We start from the raw sequence: 15,150 nt of genomic DNA on the forward strand, positions 1-15,150 counted from the left end.
GCGTGAAGTTAAGACACATTCAAGAGATATTCATTTTTGTGTAAATTAGGTTCATTAACATCAAACTTCCCTATGAGAAAACAAGTGTGCCCACATACCTTGTAATATCGCAGCATAAAATTGTAACTATTACTAATCAAAGTGGAATAACAGTTATTAAATATCAAGATAACTCTAATTTAAAATAGAGTTAAATCAATTAGACCACCTATAAGACAAGATATTGGACCCATTTAATAGATGTTATTAACCTCATAACAATTTCTTAATTTGCATTTAAAATTTGCAGCTTTTATTTAAAACTTATGAAGAGTTCTTACATCCTTAGAAGCTTGTCTAACTCTTCTAATAATGGTGGCTAATAAAAGATATTATCTCCACCACTTCAAAACTTGACTCACTTTTCCTCTTAGAGCACTACTTTAAGAATTATTCATATTATTATGTATTCTGTGTAATTAAATTGTAGAGGAGTTATTTCCAACACAAAATCAGACTCTATGTTAAATCTGTGGAGAGCTTTTCTATAGGTAATTACTGGCCTTTTAAAAATTGCTGCTTCTGGTTTAAGATTTGGAAATTATTTCTACATATCTTAGTGCAAAAAAGGGGAGGAAAATACAAAAAATGTTTTCATTTTTAATGAAATAGGAAAAAGGTGAATTTAATAGTATGAGCAGGCAGCACTAGTGAGTTTGCAAAATTCCCAGTTTGCAACTGACTCATTTCATTCAACATGAAGATTCGTTTACACACGTTGGTTTATTTTTTCAATCTTTCATAATTTACTTAAAAACAGACTTAGAAATAATTGATGCAGTGGTATCAAAAGCAATGCCATTTGTTTAATATAATACTGTCCCTGCAGCTGAGACCCACAAGGAAAATCACGTAATGTGCTCCTCTGTAGGAAGTCTATTCCAGCATTTGACTGCCCTCTTGGCAAAGAAAGTTGTCATCCTCCTGTTCTGACCTGAAGATTTTAAGATGGACATCCCTAATGATCCCACTTATTTAAGCTATCAAATGAAACATTTAACAGTACAATTAGGAAAATTTAAATCAATAATTACTCTCTCTGTTTCTCTTAAATAAAAGACCTCAGAGGAAGGTATAAAAGAGCCACGTTACCTCATGTAATTTAGGCAGGGGATATAGATTTCATTATCAGGAAAAAGCACAGCTTCATCTTCAAAAAACTTAAACTCTTCCCTCTGTTTGAGGCATCTTTAATTTACTTGTATTAAAATAGTACAATGTTGAAGCAAAAAAAAAGTATGTATGGGGACAGGGTAATCATAGCACCAGGTTAAGGTAAGTCATGCTTTCTCTTTGGTATGCAAAAGTATAAAAATGGAATTACTTGAGTAAGGGATGGAGATGTTTATATACTAAAAGTACCTTACAAAGAGAATTTCACTAAGAAGGAGTATCCATGAATTAAAGCATCTTTATGAATTTTTTTAGGGTTTCTTATAATGAAAGTGTCAAATAATAAAGCAGCTCGTTCTCATAAACAAATTAAAAATCTTAATCTGTTTAAAATTATCCTTCATGTTGACACACACACTGTCCAGAGCAAATATTTTGAACTATAGTTATAAAATTTGAACTATAGTCATAAAATTTGAACTATAGTCATAAAATTTGAACTATAGTCCCATAAAATTTGGGAAGAGAATGAGGAAATGTGAGACAAAAAAATTAAAAAATCTCTTTTTCTATTATTTGCTCTAACAAAAGCACACTATAAACTAGTTGAAACAAAATCCTCTCGTGCTTGAACTGGTATTACTGACTTGCTAAACACAAATGGAATACAACTTCTCCAAACACGGTAAAGATTTACACTACTTCCAAATGGTGAAGGGCGCAACAAGGATAGATAATGATGGTTTCAGGGTTTGGATTGCACAGACAGTTTCAATTTATTTATAGTCCTTGAACAAAACAATTCAAAAGATGCAAGGGAAATCCTTATCATAAAGGGTAAGGTGAGCTAGATATCAATAAGACAAAATCAAATGGAAACCACTTAAAAATCAATCAGCAATTCATTTAAGAATGATTAATTTTTATGACTAAGACATTTGGGTAAGTTTTCCTTGCTAAGAGGAGTTTGGGAAATAACTGTTATGTAGTCATTGGTTTTAAATGCATTTTGGAGTTTGACAGCCATAAATAAGGGGAAAATCAACTTCTTATAAAATGTCTGTTGTGACGCAATGAAATAGAAACATACCTTTGATAGAATAAAATTTTTGTATTTTTCCTTAGCTTCAACTGAAAGCTCTGCAGCTGTATCCACTATTCTACTTTTATATTCCTTCAGGTAAAATAGCAAAAGAAATAAGAACCCATTCTAGAAAATGAAAAGGAGAATCTCTATTCTTTCTCTCATTTTTCTGCTTTATGTAAGAGCAATTATTTTGCCTTATTATATGAAACTTGGCCAGCACTCATAAAACTGGCTTTCAATGAGAACTACATTTCTACTTCCATCACAAAAAGTAACCCAAAACTTCCCAAATGAACGAAATGCAGCAAATGGATGTTCAGCCTTGCTACTCAACTACTGCCATAATACTACATCCAACCAACTTCTTCGATTCAATTTCAAATAAAATAAAAAATAATCTTACTTGCTGCTTGTAGGGAAGACAAAAGATTAAACATTTTCTGCTGCAATGATTCCAGTTCTAAATAAAACTTAAAGGAATATTTTAAAACAAATTGAAGGCAGTGTGCTTTCCTATAATATAAATACAAGAGTTTAGTGAGGCAGACACAGAAGATCAGCTTTCTGTTCTAAAGGTCTGGCAACGCAACATAGAAATGGCTTCTGCATAATGGTAACGATGTTGCGTATGTGGTATATAAGCAACTAGCCTGAAAAAAAATATTTACATAATTCTTTCAATTCATTTAAAGGCTGATTTTTCTGATACACCATAAAGACTAAGGTAATTCATTTTTGTCTTGAAAACATTTTAGGTAAATATATAAAAATCCTCTGATTATATATTTTAATTGAAGAAAAAGAACTGAAAAGTGAAAACTTCAGGAAAAAATAGTGTCTTCAGTCTTCTACTACTCTAAAATTTAAAATTCTTCAAAGTTTGTTTGCTAGAAAAGAATGTTTGAATGAAATATTGTTTGCACTTCCCTACTTTTTAAAGTCGTCAAACAAGATTGGCAGAAGCAGTGCCGAGAAAGCTCCCATTTGCAGAGCTGAAATTTTCTTCAATATCTTCAATCAGGTCTGGAGGACACAATGGTCACTGAACTCAGATTAGTAAATTAGCTTTTGAAAGCTCATTAAATGGAACTTCAAACTAATGGAAAATATTCCCTGCTTTCATTGAATCACTGTGATGTGAAGTCATTCCACACATTAAATGATGGATTTACTCAAAAGAATTGTGTCAAGTGAAAGTGAAATCCTGATCTGACTGAGAAACTAATATGAAATTTAAATTCTTGTAGAACTCCAGTAAAGCTACGTCTATTCAATGGAGTCAGTGCAAACATTAATTAGCAAAACCAATCTGAGTGCACAGTTTTCGTTTTCCTTTAAACACAGTTATTAGAAAATTAATTATAACTTCCAGTTTAGCCAGTAAATATTTTTGTGATTTGAATCCTAGATGTGATTAGTAGACATTGATACAATGGTACTATTTATCTGTGCTTTTTTAATTAATTATTAAAAATTAAATTAAAAAAAAAAACCACCAAAAATCCAAACACAGCAGGTAAAAAGATTTTGCAAAGAAAATAAGCCCAGATTTTTTGCTGGAAAGTTGCAGCAGGTAATTCGGCCTTGCATGAAAAGACACTTATATTACCCTGGTTTGCACACCAAGGTAAATGACAATGGTTACAGACAGACATCTCACAGCTCTTGAAGCTCATCAGTTTTCTGCAGTTTTCAGACTTCATCTATAGTTGTGACCTGCCTTTCCATGCCTATAAGAACTCACTACTACAGCCAGGATTTTGAATGAAAAGGCATTTAGTATTTGTAGCCTTGAAATCGAAGTTTCATATATGACCTGTTACCTAGTCAAATACTTTACAAGCTTCTCCCTCTCAAGACGGACGTTAGTCACTACAGCAGCCAAATCGTTCATTACTCACATCAAATGATAGAGTCACGTATACTTCTTTTGTATAGTTCCCTGCTGACTTTGTTGGTGAAAGCCTTAACACTAGCTAAAACCGACAAGATATTTTAATTTAGAAATTCATGGTGACGACTATTGGCTATAACAATTTACAGCGCAGCACTCAAAATGTTAATTCCCAGTGGAGTCAGCAGTAGGACCTCACAGAAACAAAGGCTGATTCCTTGCTGAGCTGCTCTGACAAGCGTGAAGCTAGGAGGTCATTCTGGGAAGAGATTATTCGTCTCTAGCTCACCCTCCTGGGGCCATATCTTGAACAGTATCCAGTTTCAGGGCCTCCCTGTGCAGGAGACCTCAAGATGCTGGGGACAGTCTAATGGAGGGTTACTAAGATAGTTAAGAATCTAGAATGCACGGCATTAGATGATCAGCTAGAGAAACAATGCTTCACCAGAGAAGTCAAAAGGACAACTTAACTGCTCATCCCATCTACTTTTTGCAGATAACTCCGCTATCTAAAAAGGGTAGGTACAGAAAGAAGATAGACATAGATGCCTAGCAAAAAGACAAGAGAGAACAGTCACAAGATGTGACATGGAAAATTTCAATTGGTCATAAGGAAATAATTCATCCCAGCAAGGGTGGTGAAGCACAGGGTTGGAGAGGGCTGTGGAACAGGAGATTTTCAAAACCTGACTGGATAAGGCTTTGAGCAACCTGACCTAGCTTTGAAGTTGGGCTGCTTGGAGCAGAGTTTTAGACTAGATGCCTCCAGAGACACTTTCTGACCTAATTTCTTATATAGTTCTGGAAGCTTTTCCTTAGAGCAAGGAATGAAATAAAAAAAAGGGGGGGAGGGGGGAATAAGGGGAGCAGCAAATAACGCAGACCATAGAAAGAGTTAAGCTAATAGAGCAGCTTCAGCAGAATGAAGACAAAAGATTTCTTTAAGGAGATTTTTTTTTTTAAGTGTAACAGATGAAGGGGCAATGAGAACTCAAAAACGGTCGATTAAGAAGGATCTCCCAAGTTCTGCAAACTAACAGAGAAAGGCACTACGGAAATAAAAAGATGCAAAGGATTGGACATGCCTTCTGACACAAACTTATCCACTTAAAGAGTTTCCTGATAGGAACTTACCTTTGCTAGCGCAACATCCAGCAAATTCAAGATGACTGTTGTTAGAAGTAAAACCTTTCAAAATACAAAGCTTTACATTCTGTATCTGTAAGATTAATACTTTAAGTCAATACGGCAGTGGATCTCACTGAGCTACTTCTCTTTTTATATTCACGACATTTGTAAGGAATATTTTACTGTTCAAGTATCTTATCCTTGAGTTTTATGGTATTGATGCAAATTCATTTTGAAGTATGCAGTTTCTACTGTTTGCTAGTTTACTTTATTTTCTTATTTTAGAGTACTGCCAAAAATGTATAGGTTTTGTAAAAGCAAAGACATGGAAATTCTGAGTCTTTTCTCTATAATCTTATGTTTACCTAACTAATTTACTGAGAAGTGCTAGTTTTCTTGAACTTTTTTATTAAAAACATGGATGTCCATTTTGGAGAATTTGGCTATAGACAAACTCTGCAGTTACAGGAGCATGCAATACGCCGTCTACAACTGCTCTCAATGAAATAACAGCTTCAAGATGACAACTCTGTGCAAAATCTATCTGCTTAACAAGAAAGAGCATCTATGCTGTGTTTAAGGACATTCACTTTCCCACTATTACAGGTTGAGTTTTTGCATGACTTCTGGCATTGGAGTTTGAGGAAAACTGACTTTGCATCATATATTCATTCAGCACCTGCAATTGTGAGACTGTGAAAGAGCTCTATCCCTTAAGCAGTTGTCACATGTTCCCTCGTACCATTCTCAAGATCCCTTTCTTCATGAAGTAAATTCACGCAAAGCCTAACCCCTGGCACAATTTTGTAACAAGTTTACAGAGCAGATTTGCATTAAACTGAGATAAATTTATGAGAGAAAAAAATAAGAAAAGAAGAGGATCATAAATCAATAATCTCTTTATTAGAATAAGTTCTCATAAGGCATATATTAAGAAGTGTCATATCCTATCGTGACAAATACCATTTATCTCCTGCATTGAGAAGAATTATTACCATAGATATAACTAGCAGGGCTAGGATCTTCTTCCCTTTCCCAGGCTCTCAAGTCTCTCATCCCTGCACCTTTACTCACACTTAGTGCAGGTTCTTGGATGTGAACCATCAGAGCTTCAGTCTCCATCTGCTTCCAAAGCTCAGTGTGACAAAATATTTACCCACTGGATGCTCAGATTATTGGATTATTAAAAAAAAAAAAAAAAAAAGAAAAAAAGGAGAGAGATTAATACCAATATCTTCAGAAGTTGCTGACCACTGTTAGTGAATGATTTGTAATTTTTGGTCAGGCTCTTATATTTCCTTGTGAAAAATGAAAAATAAAAGCATATTTTACAAATTTGAAGAGAATTAGCTGTGTCATTTTAAAACACAGACAATCTCCAGGCAAATCAACAGGCAATCAGCAATCAGCACTCTAGAGCTATACTGTGTTGCTGATTGATGCTGAAGTAGTTCTCATCAACTGTATTACTTCGGTTCACTTCTTAGCATGCAAGGACCTCAAGCAATTATAATATTATTAGCATCCATGATGACTTTTAGGAAAAAAATTTTCACCGAAAGGGTCATCAGGCACTGCAACAGGCTGCCCAGGGAGATGGTTCAGTCACCACCCCTAGAGGGATTTAAAAGATGAGTATAAGGGGTACTTAAGGATACGGTTTAGTGGCAGATAGGTATGGTTGGACTCGATGATCTCAGAGGTCTTTTCCAACCTGGTGATTCTATGATTCTATGACTTAGGAAAAAAAGTAAAAAGAAGAATGAAGCCTTATAAGGGATATATAATGGACTGCTCAGTTACATCTAGAAGTCCACGTATCCACCAACATCTGATAACAGGAACTAATGCTTAAGGGTTAAGAGGATAGCAATTATTTGGCTAAAGCAAAATACCTTAGGTGGCTGAAGAAATACATCTTAGGTCGTTGTGTAAAGGGAGATCGGTTACAGACAGTTCCTGATAAGAACAAGGATTGGCTGCCTGAAACATCTTGAACTGTTTGAAAGTGGCTTTGTGGTTTGGAAAAACACCAAGGGTCCAGGGAGCATGCGCAAGGAACAGAGGTCAGAAGTTCAACGGTGAGGCAGACTTCTTACTTCATCCCTGAGACCCCAGCCCACGACCACCAGGAGGCACTGCGCAGGGGCAGCCAGGAGGAGCTAAAGGTGGAACATATGGAAATGACTTCTCGGAACTCATTATAATAAACACCGCCTTTTCGGGGAGAAGTTATGTATAGGTGTTTTTTAAATGATCATGAATATGTAGCGCTTTGCTGTATAAAGTCAAGATACGCTGCCACGGTGGGCGTGCACCTCCTCTTTGGAGGAGGAATCCCCCGTGTGCCTCAGCGCTGAATAAACATACCTACTTTACAACCTCATAGGTTGTGGAGTCGTCTTTCCGCAAGTCACATCCAATCCAGAATAACTTGTGAGAAAGCTTGCAATAGTAACACAGATTTGCATCTGCTACCTAACCAGTTTTAGCAAGCATTAAAAAAAACCAAAAGCAAAAAGATCCCACAAAATTGGTAGCTCAATAATTATTGTGCAGCATAAAATAGACCTTCATCCAATAGTTATAATCAATTGTTAGGCTAGAGTATTTTAGAGCAACTTCATCAGTCAAGTATTTAGCAAATATAAAAGAAAATTTCAACAGAATCAGGGAGGAAAACCTTGTGTTTACAGAAGACAGATCATTAAAAGAAAAATGATCACATGAAATGAAAAGCAAAACAGTATGGGAAAGAAAGCATATAACCAAAACCTCATTAATACACACTATGCAGTAGAAACTGTACTAAATAATCATCTAATAAACACAAGAAGTAAAATATCAATGAGTAGCAGCAACAACAAAACAGTGTTTCCCCTCTGCCCTCCACCTCCTGAAAACAGTGAATCTCAAATGAAAAGAGGAAAAAACAAGAGAAAAATACCCTAATGAAACTAAAATAGGCTAAAGTAAACTGAAAAGATAAAATCGCTAAACTAAAATGTATTTTTCACAAGAGTATACATTTTGAGGATATTCTTGATAAAACATATGAAATGTTCTGGACAAAGCTGCTGCTAGTTTAAATTTGGCTGCCGTCATTTTCTTCCTCGTGGTGCATTAACACTCACATAATTACCGTAAAAGTGACAGTTTAAGAGGCTAGCATCTTTTCACTGATATCTGCTTCCTTTCTGTGAGGTACGGAAATACAAAACATAAATGCAGACTTGGCAGCTGAACAAGCATGCTGGAAATGAACTAAAACACCAACCATGCAGAAATGGGCTATTTCAAGGCTCCAGCATCCCTCAAGGATCCCCAGATGAGCCCAGAGAAATTGCTGAACATCGAGAGACAGCTACCAAAGATTTGACCTTCTTTCCAGCCACTTACTCTCTCCCTGTCTCTCTGTAGAAGTCATGGAAGGGTTCTGATAAGCTCTCACACCCTCTGCCTAACAGCATGGTCTTCTACACAAAGTCCTGGAAAGCCGAAAGGAAAGCTTTTTGTTCTCTGCTACCTGAAAGTTGGGATGGGAAAAGAAGAAGGGCACAGCGTTATGACTTTCAGAGGAATAAATTATGTAAAATACTGTCACAAATAACAACCTAATAACAAATAAATACAAACCCAGGTATTTGAACAGTAGGGAAATCCAGCAATGAAATCCTGTCCTTGGTGGAGTGGTGAAGCAAGTTCTGTCACTTTATCACTTCAAATGTCTGCTATTCCAGGCCTCAACAGATATAACACAATAAATCCACTTATTTTCTTATCTCTTCTCTATATAATTTATCTAGTGTTATCTTGTATTTCTATCACCTCCAGAATTACAAGATTAGATAAGCTGGGCATTCAGAGAGCAAGAGAGAGAGAATCTCTCTTAAATCTTCAATTTACAACATATGTTTTTCACATTTCCCAGCTGATCAGACATGAAGTGAGGTAGTTTTGCAATCCTTCTATACTTTTACTCTCTCTTTTACTCTTAGCTACGTAGTTATGAATTGTTAACATCATCAACAGAACTACTCAGAAATGTTTAAAATGAGGACTCTGCAAAAGTAAGTTCAAGAAAATTCTGGTTCCATGAAAATTTGAAATTTGATGACCTCTTCCAATTAGTCACACTCACATAGCTTTCAGAACAACCTATTAAAATTCCAGTAAAATGAAAGTGACAGTAGAAACAAGTGAATAATTATTAAAAAATAAATTCATAAAATAAAATAATGATATCCTAATTATTCCACCTCTGCAGAACACTTTGAGTTGATGTCTTCAAATTCATTTCTCTTGGGAGCCTCTGTGTGAACAAGAAACCTGTTCATAGTCAGAAGTTGGGAAATAAAAAAAAAAGTGTTATTTCATCTTATTTTTTTTCTATAAAAGCTTTAAAAAAGCCACAGCTTCAGAGGCTGGAGAAACGGGGGGAGTATTTCCAATTGATGTACTCTAAATTATAAAATCCATTTTGTTTTCCTTAACTCATGACAAGCATCACAATACTATTTCTTCTAGTATCTTTTTTACATAATGATTTTGGTATTTTTGAACTAATTGTTCTATATGCTAAAAAAAGAAACACTCTGAAGAACATCCCCAGTGCTCTTTTTTTATGGTTGAATTTTGAAACATACAGGAACACCTGCTTGGGAGATAATAAAGAACTGAACAAAAAGGAACAGCCACACTGTTTTTAAAAAAACATTTTCTGTACCGCTCAGTGTATAGTGGTATAGAAATATATACTCGGACAATATAAGACTGTCCATTTTAATGAGACACAGTCATCTTATATTTGTATTAAGAGAGTACAAACTAGTTTTAATATTAATCCTAAAAAACAAGCAGTTTCCAGGTATTTCTCTCTTTTCACAGACGGCACACATTTTCCTGGAACTTTACATAGTATTTCATGAAGAACTCATGTTTAATATTTTTTACTGACTGTAGTCTTCATCAACCAACCATATCAAAGACATTTACTCTTTTTTGCTTATATTAGAAGGCTTACAGAGCAGCCCAAGATTACTCTCAAAAAAAAATTAAAACAATAGCAGGATTTGAGTGGTGACTGTTAAGCTCAGACAGAATTTAGCACTGTTAAAAATATTTTTCTACATTAAATGAATAGTTGTTTTAAAGGCATTTGCCTCTTTCTCTCCTCATTAAAGACAAAAAAAAATGCTCAACAGCCACTTCAATCAATTTGTTGATTCCTTGCCTTGCTTTCATTCTAGCCTGTCTAGAAACTTGGATTCCTTCTGCCTATGTAAAAAAGTCTGACAGAAAATACCTATGGAAGATCACAGGTATGAAATTAATGATTTCAAAGAGATTATATACAAACTAGATGATGGCAGTAGTAGGTAACAAGCCCAACTTCCTTCTTTGCTTTAACGTGACCATGAGAACATCTGACTTGTGCTCAGATCCTCCAAGAGCTAGCAGTTCACTTCTGGTAATAATACTGAAGTGATGCAAGATGTGAATGAGGCTCTACTTGATCAACTAACACACTCTTGAGAAACATAACGGCATCAGAAAATCCTAGGGAAGTCCTATGTGATCTGAAATGTTAATTTCCAAACCGATTATTGAGTCTAATAAAAGGCATAACAGTGAAACATTGTTTATATTGCTAAATAATCATGCCTACAGTACTACTTCTGTTGGATGCTATGCACTAGACTTATCATCAGCACAGACGATTCCCAAACATCTCAGGAACCACGCCTGAGGCCCCTCAGATAACTCCCTCCAGAATCAATGTGCCAGAATTGGACATAAAGTTACCCATGGCGACCAAAATGGAAAACAGCTGATTCAGACTGACAACAGACAGGTCTGACGTTCTAGTCATTACAATATGAAGCATTATATTCTAACAATATTTAGCCTAGAGAAGAGAAGGCTCCGGAGAGATCTTACAGCAGCCTTTCAGTACTTAGAAGGAGCTCGATAAGGCTTTGAGCAACGTGATCTAGTGGAAGGTGCCCCTGCCCATGGTAAAGGGGTTGGAACTGAATGATCTTTAGGGTCCCTTCCAACCCAAATAATTCTATGATTCAGTAACAATTTTTAACAGAAAGATTTTCTTAGAAAAAGTACAAGCACTTATGAAGACAAATTTCAAAACACTTTGTTCATTGCTCAGAGTGAATACAAGTCAATCTCATGTTTATTTTCAGTTTTCCTACAATGTAAAATTACAGAAAGTTGTAGATGCTACTTTCCTACAGTACAAAATAATAGAAACTCAGGATTGATTCCTAACAACACATTACATCTACTTCAGTAGTCTAAAAAATAGTTGTTTCCTGCCTTAGCCATGGAAAACTGGATGACAGTCCAAGAGGTAAATATCAGGGAACTTCCTTTACAAGGGGTCAAAATTTGAAGTGGCTTTCTCAGCCATTTAGCCTGTTATCATTTTAGAGCACGAATAATATAATCTTTTTAATTCCTCTTTATGCACTACTTAACATTTGATAATGAGATACAGGATGCATCATTTCTTACTCATAGCTAAGCCTCAGAAAAGCAAACCCAATCAAAATCTCAGGTTCATCCATTGTAATCCCATTGTTAACACTGAATATGTGGGGCTTCTGTGCAGTCTACATTCATAAAATCTGTATGGCAAGGCTTTACTTATGCTTATGTATGGTCCAGACAATTACCAAATCAATCATCATGAAATACCTATGAGTCAAAAAACAGTTCAGGAAGGACAACAATAACAAGTGCTTCCTGACGACAGGCTATTTTCTTACTGTTTTTCCATTTTATTTAGATGCTGGATTTCTAAAGCAGCAACTTCAAAGTCCTGCATTTCCAAAAAGTGTGGATTATAAACAGCATGGTTAAGCTCCCGTGCATTATTCATTTATTCCTAGCAACTATTTGTGCTTCTGAAAATCCCTTTCCTCCTTTTTCATGGAACCCTATATGCCCAGGCACTTCACAATAACGAGAACAATGCATCGGTGGTTGCTGAACAGATAACAGCACCTGCGGTAGTATTGTACTATGAGCAAACTGCAGTGCAAAACATTTTATCTGAAAAATCTTTGCTTTGCCATATTAGGAGAAGGTTTTGTAGCAATTGTAAAACGTTGATCCCATAGCATGTTAATTCCCATTTCCCTAACTTGGTTCTTCCCCTAACAAGTCTTGTACAGTCCTCAAATGCTCACCCCCTGCATCACACGATGCGTCCCATACCCGCAGGCAAGGGACTATGTCCCTTCAGTCTATGACATGCTGCAGAGAGTTAGTGCTAGAGACCCATGGTTTTTATATCTTATTTAGTTTGCAATTACTTCAATGATATATAGACACCACCTACCCATTACACTCGGGACACGCAATACACAACTTACTTACGATGAAGTTGCAGCTTGCCCAAGTCTGGGCTTCCTCTGGGTGTAGCTCTAACTACTTCACAACAAATGCCTCTATAAGAGATGAAATCAGGAATACCTATTCAGGTCTAAATTCAGATTTTAAAGAAAAATTGAATTTTCCTGTGAACACAGACTCGTTAAAAAAAAAAGTTTTCGATATTTAGGTCAGTTTTTTAAAATATGGGGTGCACTGAATTTCAACACCTTGCAAACAGCATTACCTGCATAACTTGTAACAATTAATGCATTGTTTGATACCCAAGTGCTATTAAAAACCCTGACAGAATAGACAGAGTACTTGCCTACATCTCTGAAAATCTTAAAAAAAATATCTGATTGCAAGTGATTCAACGCTGCTCAGGTATGACAGTGTTCGGCGGAATTTCACTTAAATGGCTTTGAAATTACAACCTTCCACTGCAAAGGATCACCCTTCAGAGATGTACAAATGTTTACTGAATGCTTAATATATATCAAAAGTAAATATTTAATATATATAATAATAAAAATACATATAGCTATCTTTAAATGTAACAAAAAAAGTTTCAGATCACCGCACAACAGGAGTTTATGTCTCTAGGTCCCTCCACTGAGATTATTCAAAATTCAGTTTTAGGCTTGACGCCAGTACAATCAGAAACATTTTATGTGAGAGTGAACGGTAGTGCATAGACCTTGTGTTTTTCCCTCAGCTGAGAGATCCAGCCTCTGCAGACCATTCAGGCATACAGAGTTTGCATTCAGGTGGTACCTGTTTCTCTGAAGTGTTTGGCTCTACATACATTATTTTTCACACACACAGAGTATCACCTTCTTTGAAATCTGAATGCCATCTGCCACTGTAAGCTACTATGTCCTCTTTCTTTTTGCAAGTGACTTTGAAATCAATACTCGGTGCTGAAGCTGGTGCTGCTGACGTGGTTCTATGTGAAGAGGCTTCTGTTGATATCTGCAAATCCCCGGCGTACAGTCCTACTTCAGCATAACCAGCTTAGGAGCACTGCTTGCACACAGAGATTGTGCAGTATGTTCAGTCTGCTTTCACTACCTGGTATTGTATTATCTGTATATATCACTATATACCCACCTATATACCCACCTACCACCTCTGCATCATTGCTCACCTTTCTATACTCACTTTTACTTACTCTTCTGTGCTGCAAAAATTCCTCCATATAATCTCTTAACTCATTCATCAATTTCAGAAATACTTAGCATTATCTGCTTCTCCTGGCATTTTGACTGTTTAGTCCTCCTTGCTCCTTTGTTCCTCTTTTCCTGTACTAAGTTACTTTTCGAACAACCAGGCAGAAAAGGAAGCTAAAGGACTGCTGCAACACAGCCCAAAGATAAAAAGGGACCTCTCTCCTCCCCCCCAAAAAAGAAAAATAAAATTAGTGTTCTGGGAAAATTAATTTGTTAAAAGTACTAACTCCACGAGTTTCATGAAGCACAAAGACAACAGAACACAAATATTACATAAAGACTTTCTGGCTTAGAAAGGCATAATATTGGCGCGGTCACTATGCAAACAAACAGTGAGGAGTAATAATTTTTTTAAGCAGGAGTAATTCTACTGAATCAGAACAGCACTAAACAGAATACAACATTCCAAACATTTTTTAAAGCCAAAGCTTGCCATCATCACAGTAGTTATATCTGGAGCATACGTGACTTGCTACAGCTCTTCAGTAACTGTGATGTACTTATGAATTTTTCATTGCAGATTTGAGAGAGCTCTAGTTTCCTTTGTTTGTGTATCCTTCTTGAGCTACCAGCACTACACAGAAATCCAGTAAGAATCAGAGCCAAGAAGCTACAAAAATCATGTGTCTTCTTGTCCTACGTTGTTACTAAATAAACAAACAAAACCTATAGGAACAGTGGTGTTCAGCAGTTCAAAAAGGATTTCTGCAGGTGCTCTTCACACGAGATGGCCTTGAAACTGCACTTCCTTTCCCTGAATTGCAGAGATGGAATCTAATCTTCAAAGTTATTTTTCTTCTCCAGAGAACCCACCTTTACACAGATCAAATAGTTACATCAGAAATGTTATTATTTTCCTGCGGTATGTGTGCATATTGGAAATGATACAAAAAGATAGCTAAGGTATCTGCTTGTTCAAAATCCCATTTAAAATAGTCACATGGATTATGAATGAAACTGTGACCTCACCAGTCAGACAAATGAACAATTCCTCACTTAAGGAATTGCACTGGCTTCAAGCCCTCACAAGCCAGATGATAACCCAAATTGAGGCAGACTTAGAATCTCACTCTCAGAAAACAGTGACAAATTTGCATTCATTGAGGCTCAAAGTTGTTAAAACATATTGCTGCACACTGGAGCTTAGTTGTGAGTTACTTGTCTCCAATAAATAACCTACCAGGATGTATAGTTTAGGATATGTACAACTGAACTAATTCTAAAATGAGCTGGGTAAAGGGAATTTAAGATTGGTAACCCAGGTA

General features: G+C 36.0%; 1 protein-coding gene across 3 annotated transcripts in view; it reads right to left on the reverse strand.

Annotated features, from left to right (window-relative positions):
* The window catches only part of ANO3 (anoctamin 3), a 191,336-nt gene that overhangs the window by 106,331 nt on the left and 69,855 nt on the right, over positions 1-15,150 (reverse strand). The window contains exon 1 of one of the 3 annotated variants that reach the window (XM_054067765.1): positions 8,661-8,703. The exons of the other annotated variants lie outside the window; for them this stretch is intronic. Within the exon in view, the coding sequence (XP_053923740.1) occupies positions 8,661-8,688 (28 nt within the window). The 5' untranslated portion in view covers positions 8,689-8,703. Of the gene's footprint in view, positions 1-8,660; positions 8,704-15,150 lie in introns of those variants that run through there. 3 annotated transcript variants of the gene reach the window in all.

The sequence above is a fragment of the Cuculus canorus genome, chromosome 5 (assembly GCF_017976375.1).
Source record: "Cuculus canorus isolate bCucCan1 chromosome 5, bCucCan1.pri, whole genome shotgun sequence".
Taxonomy (NCBI): Eukaryota; Metazoa; Chordata; class Aves; order Cuculiformes; family Cuculidae; genus Cuculus; species Cuculus canorus.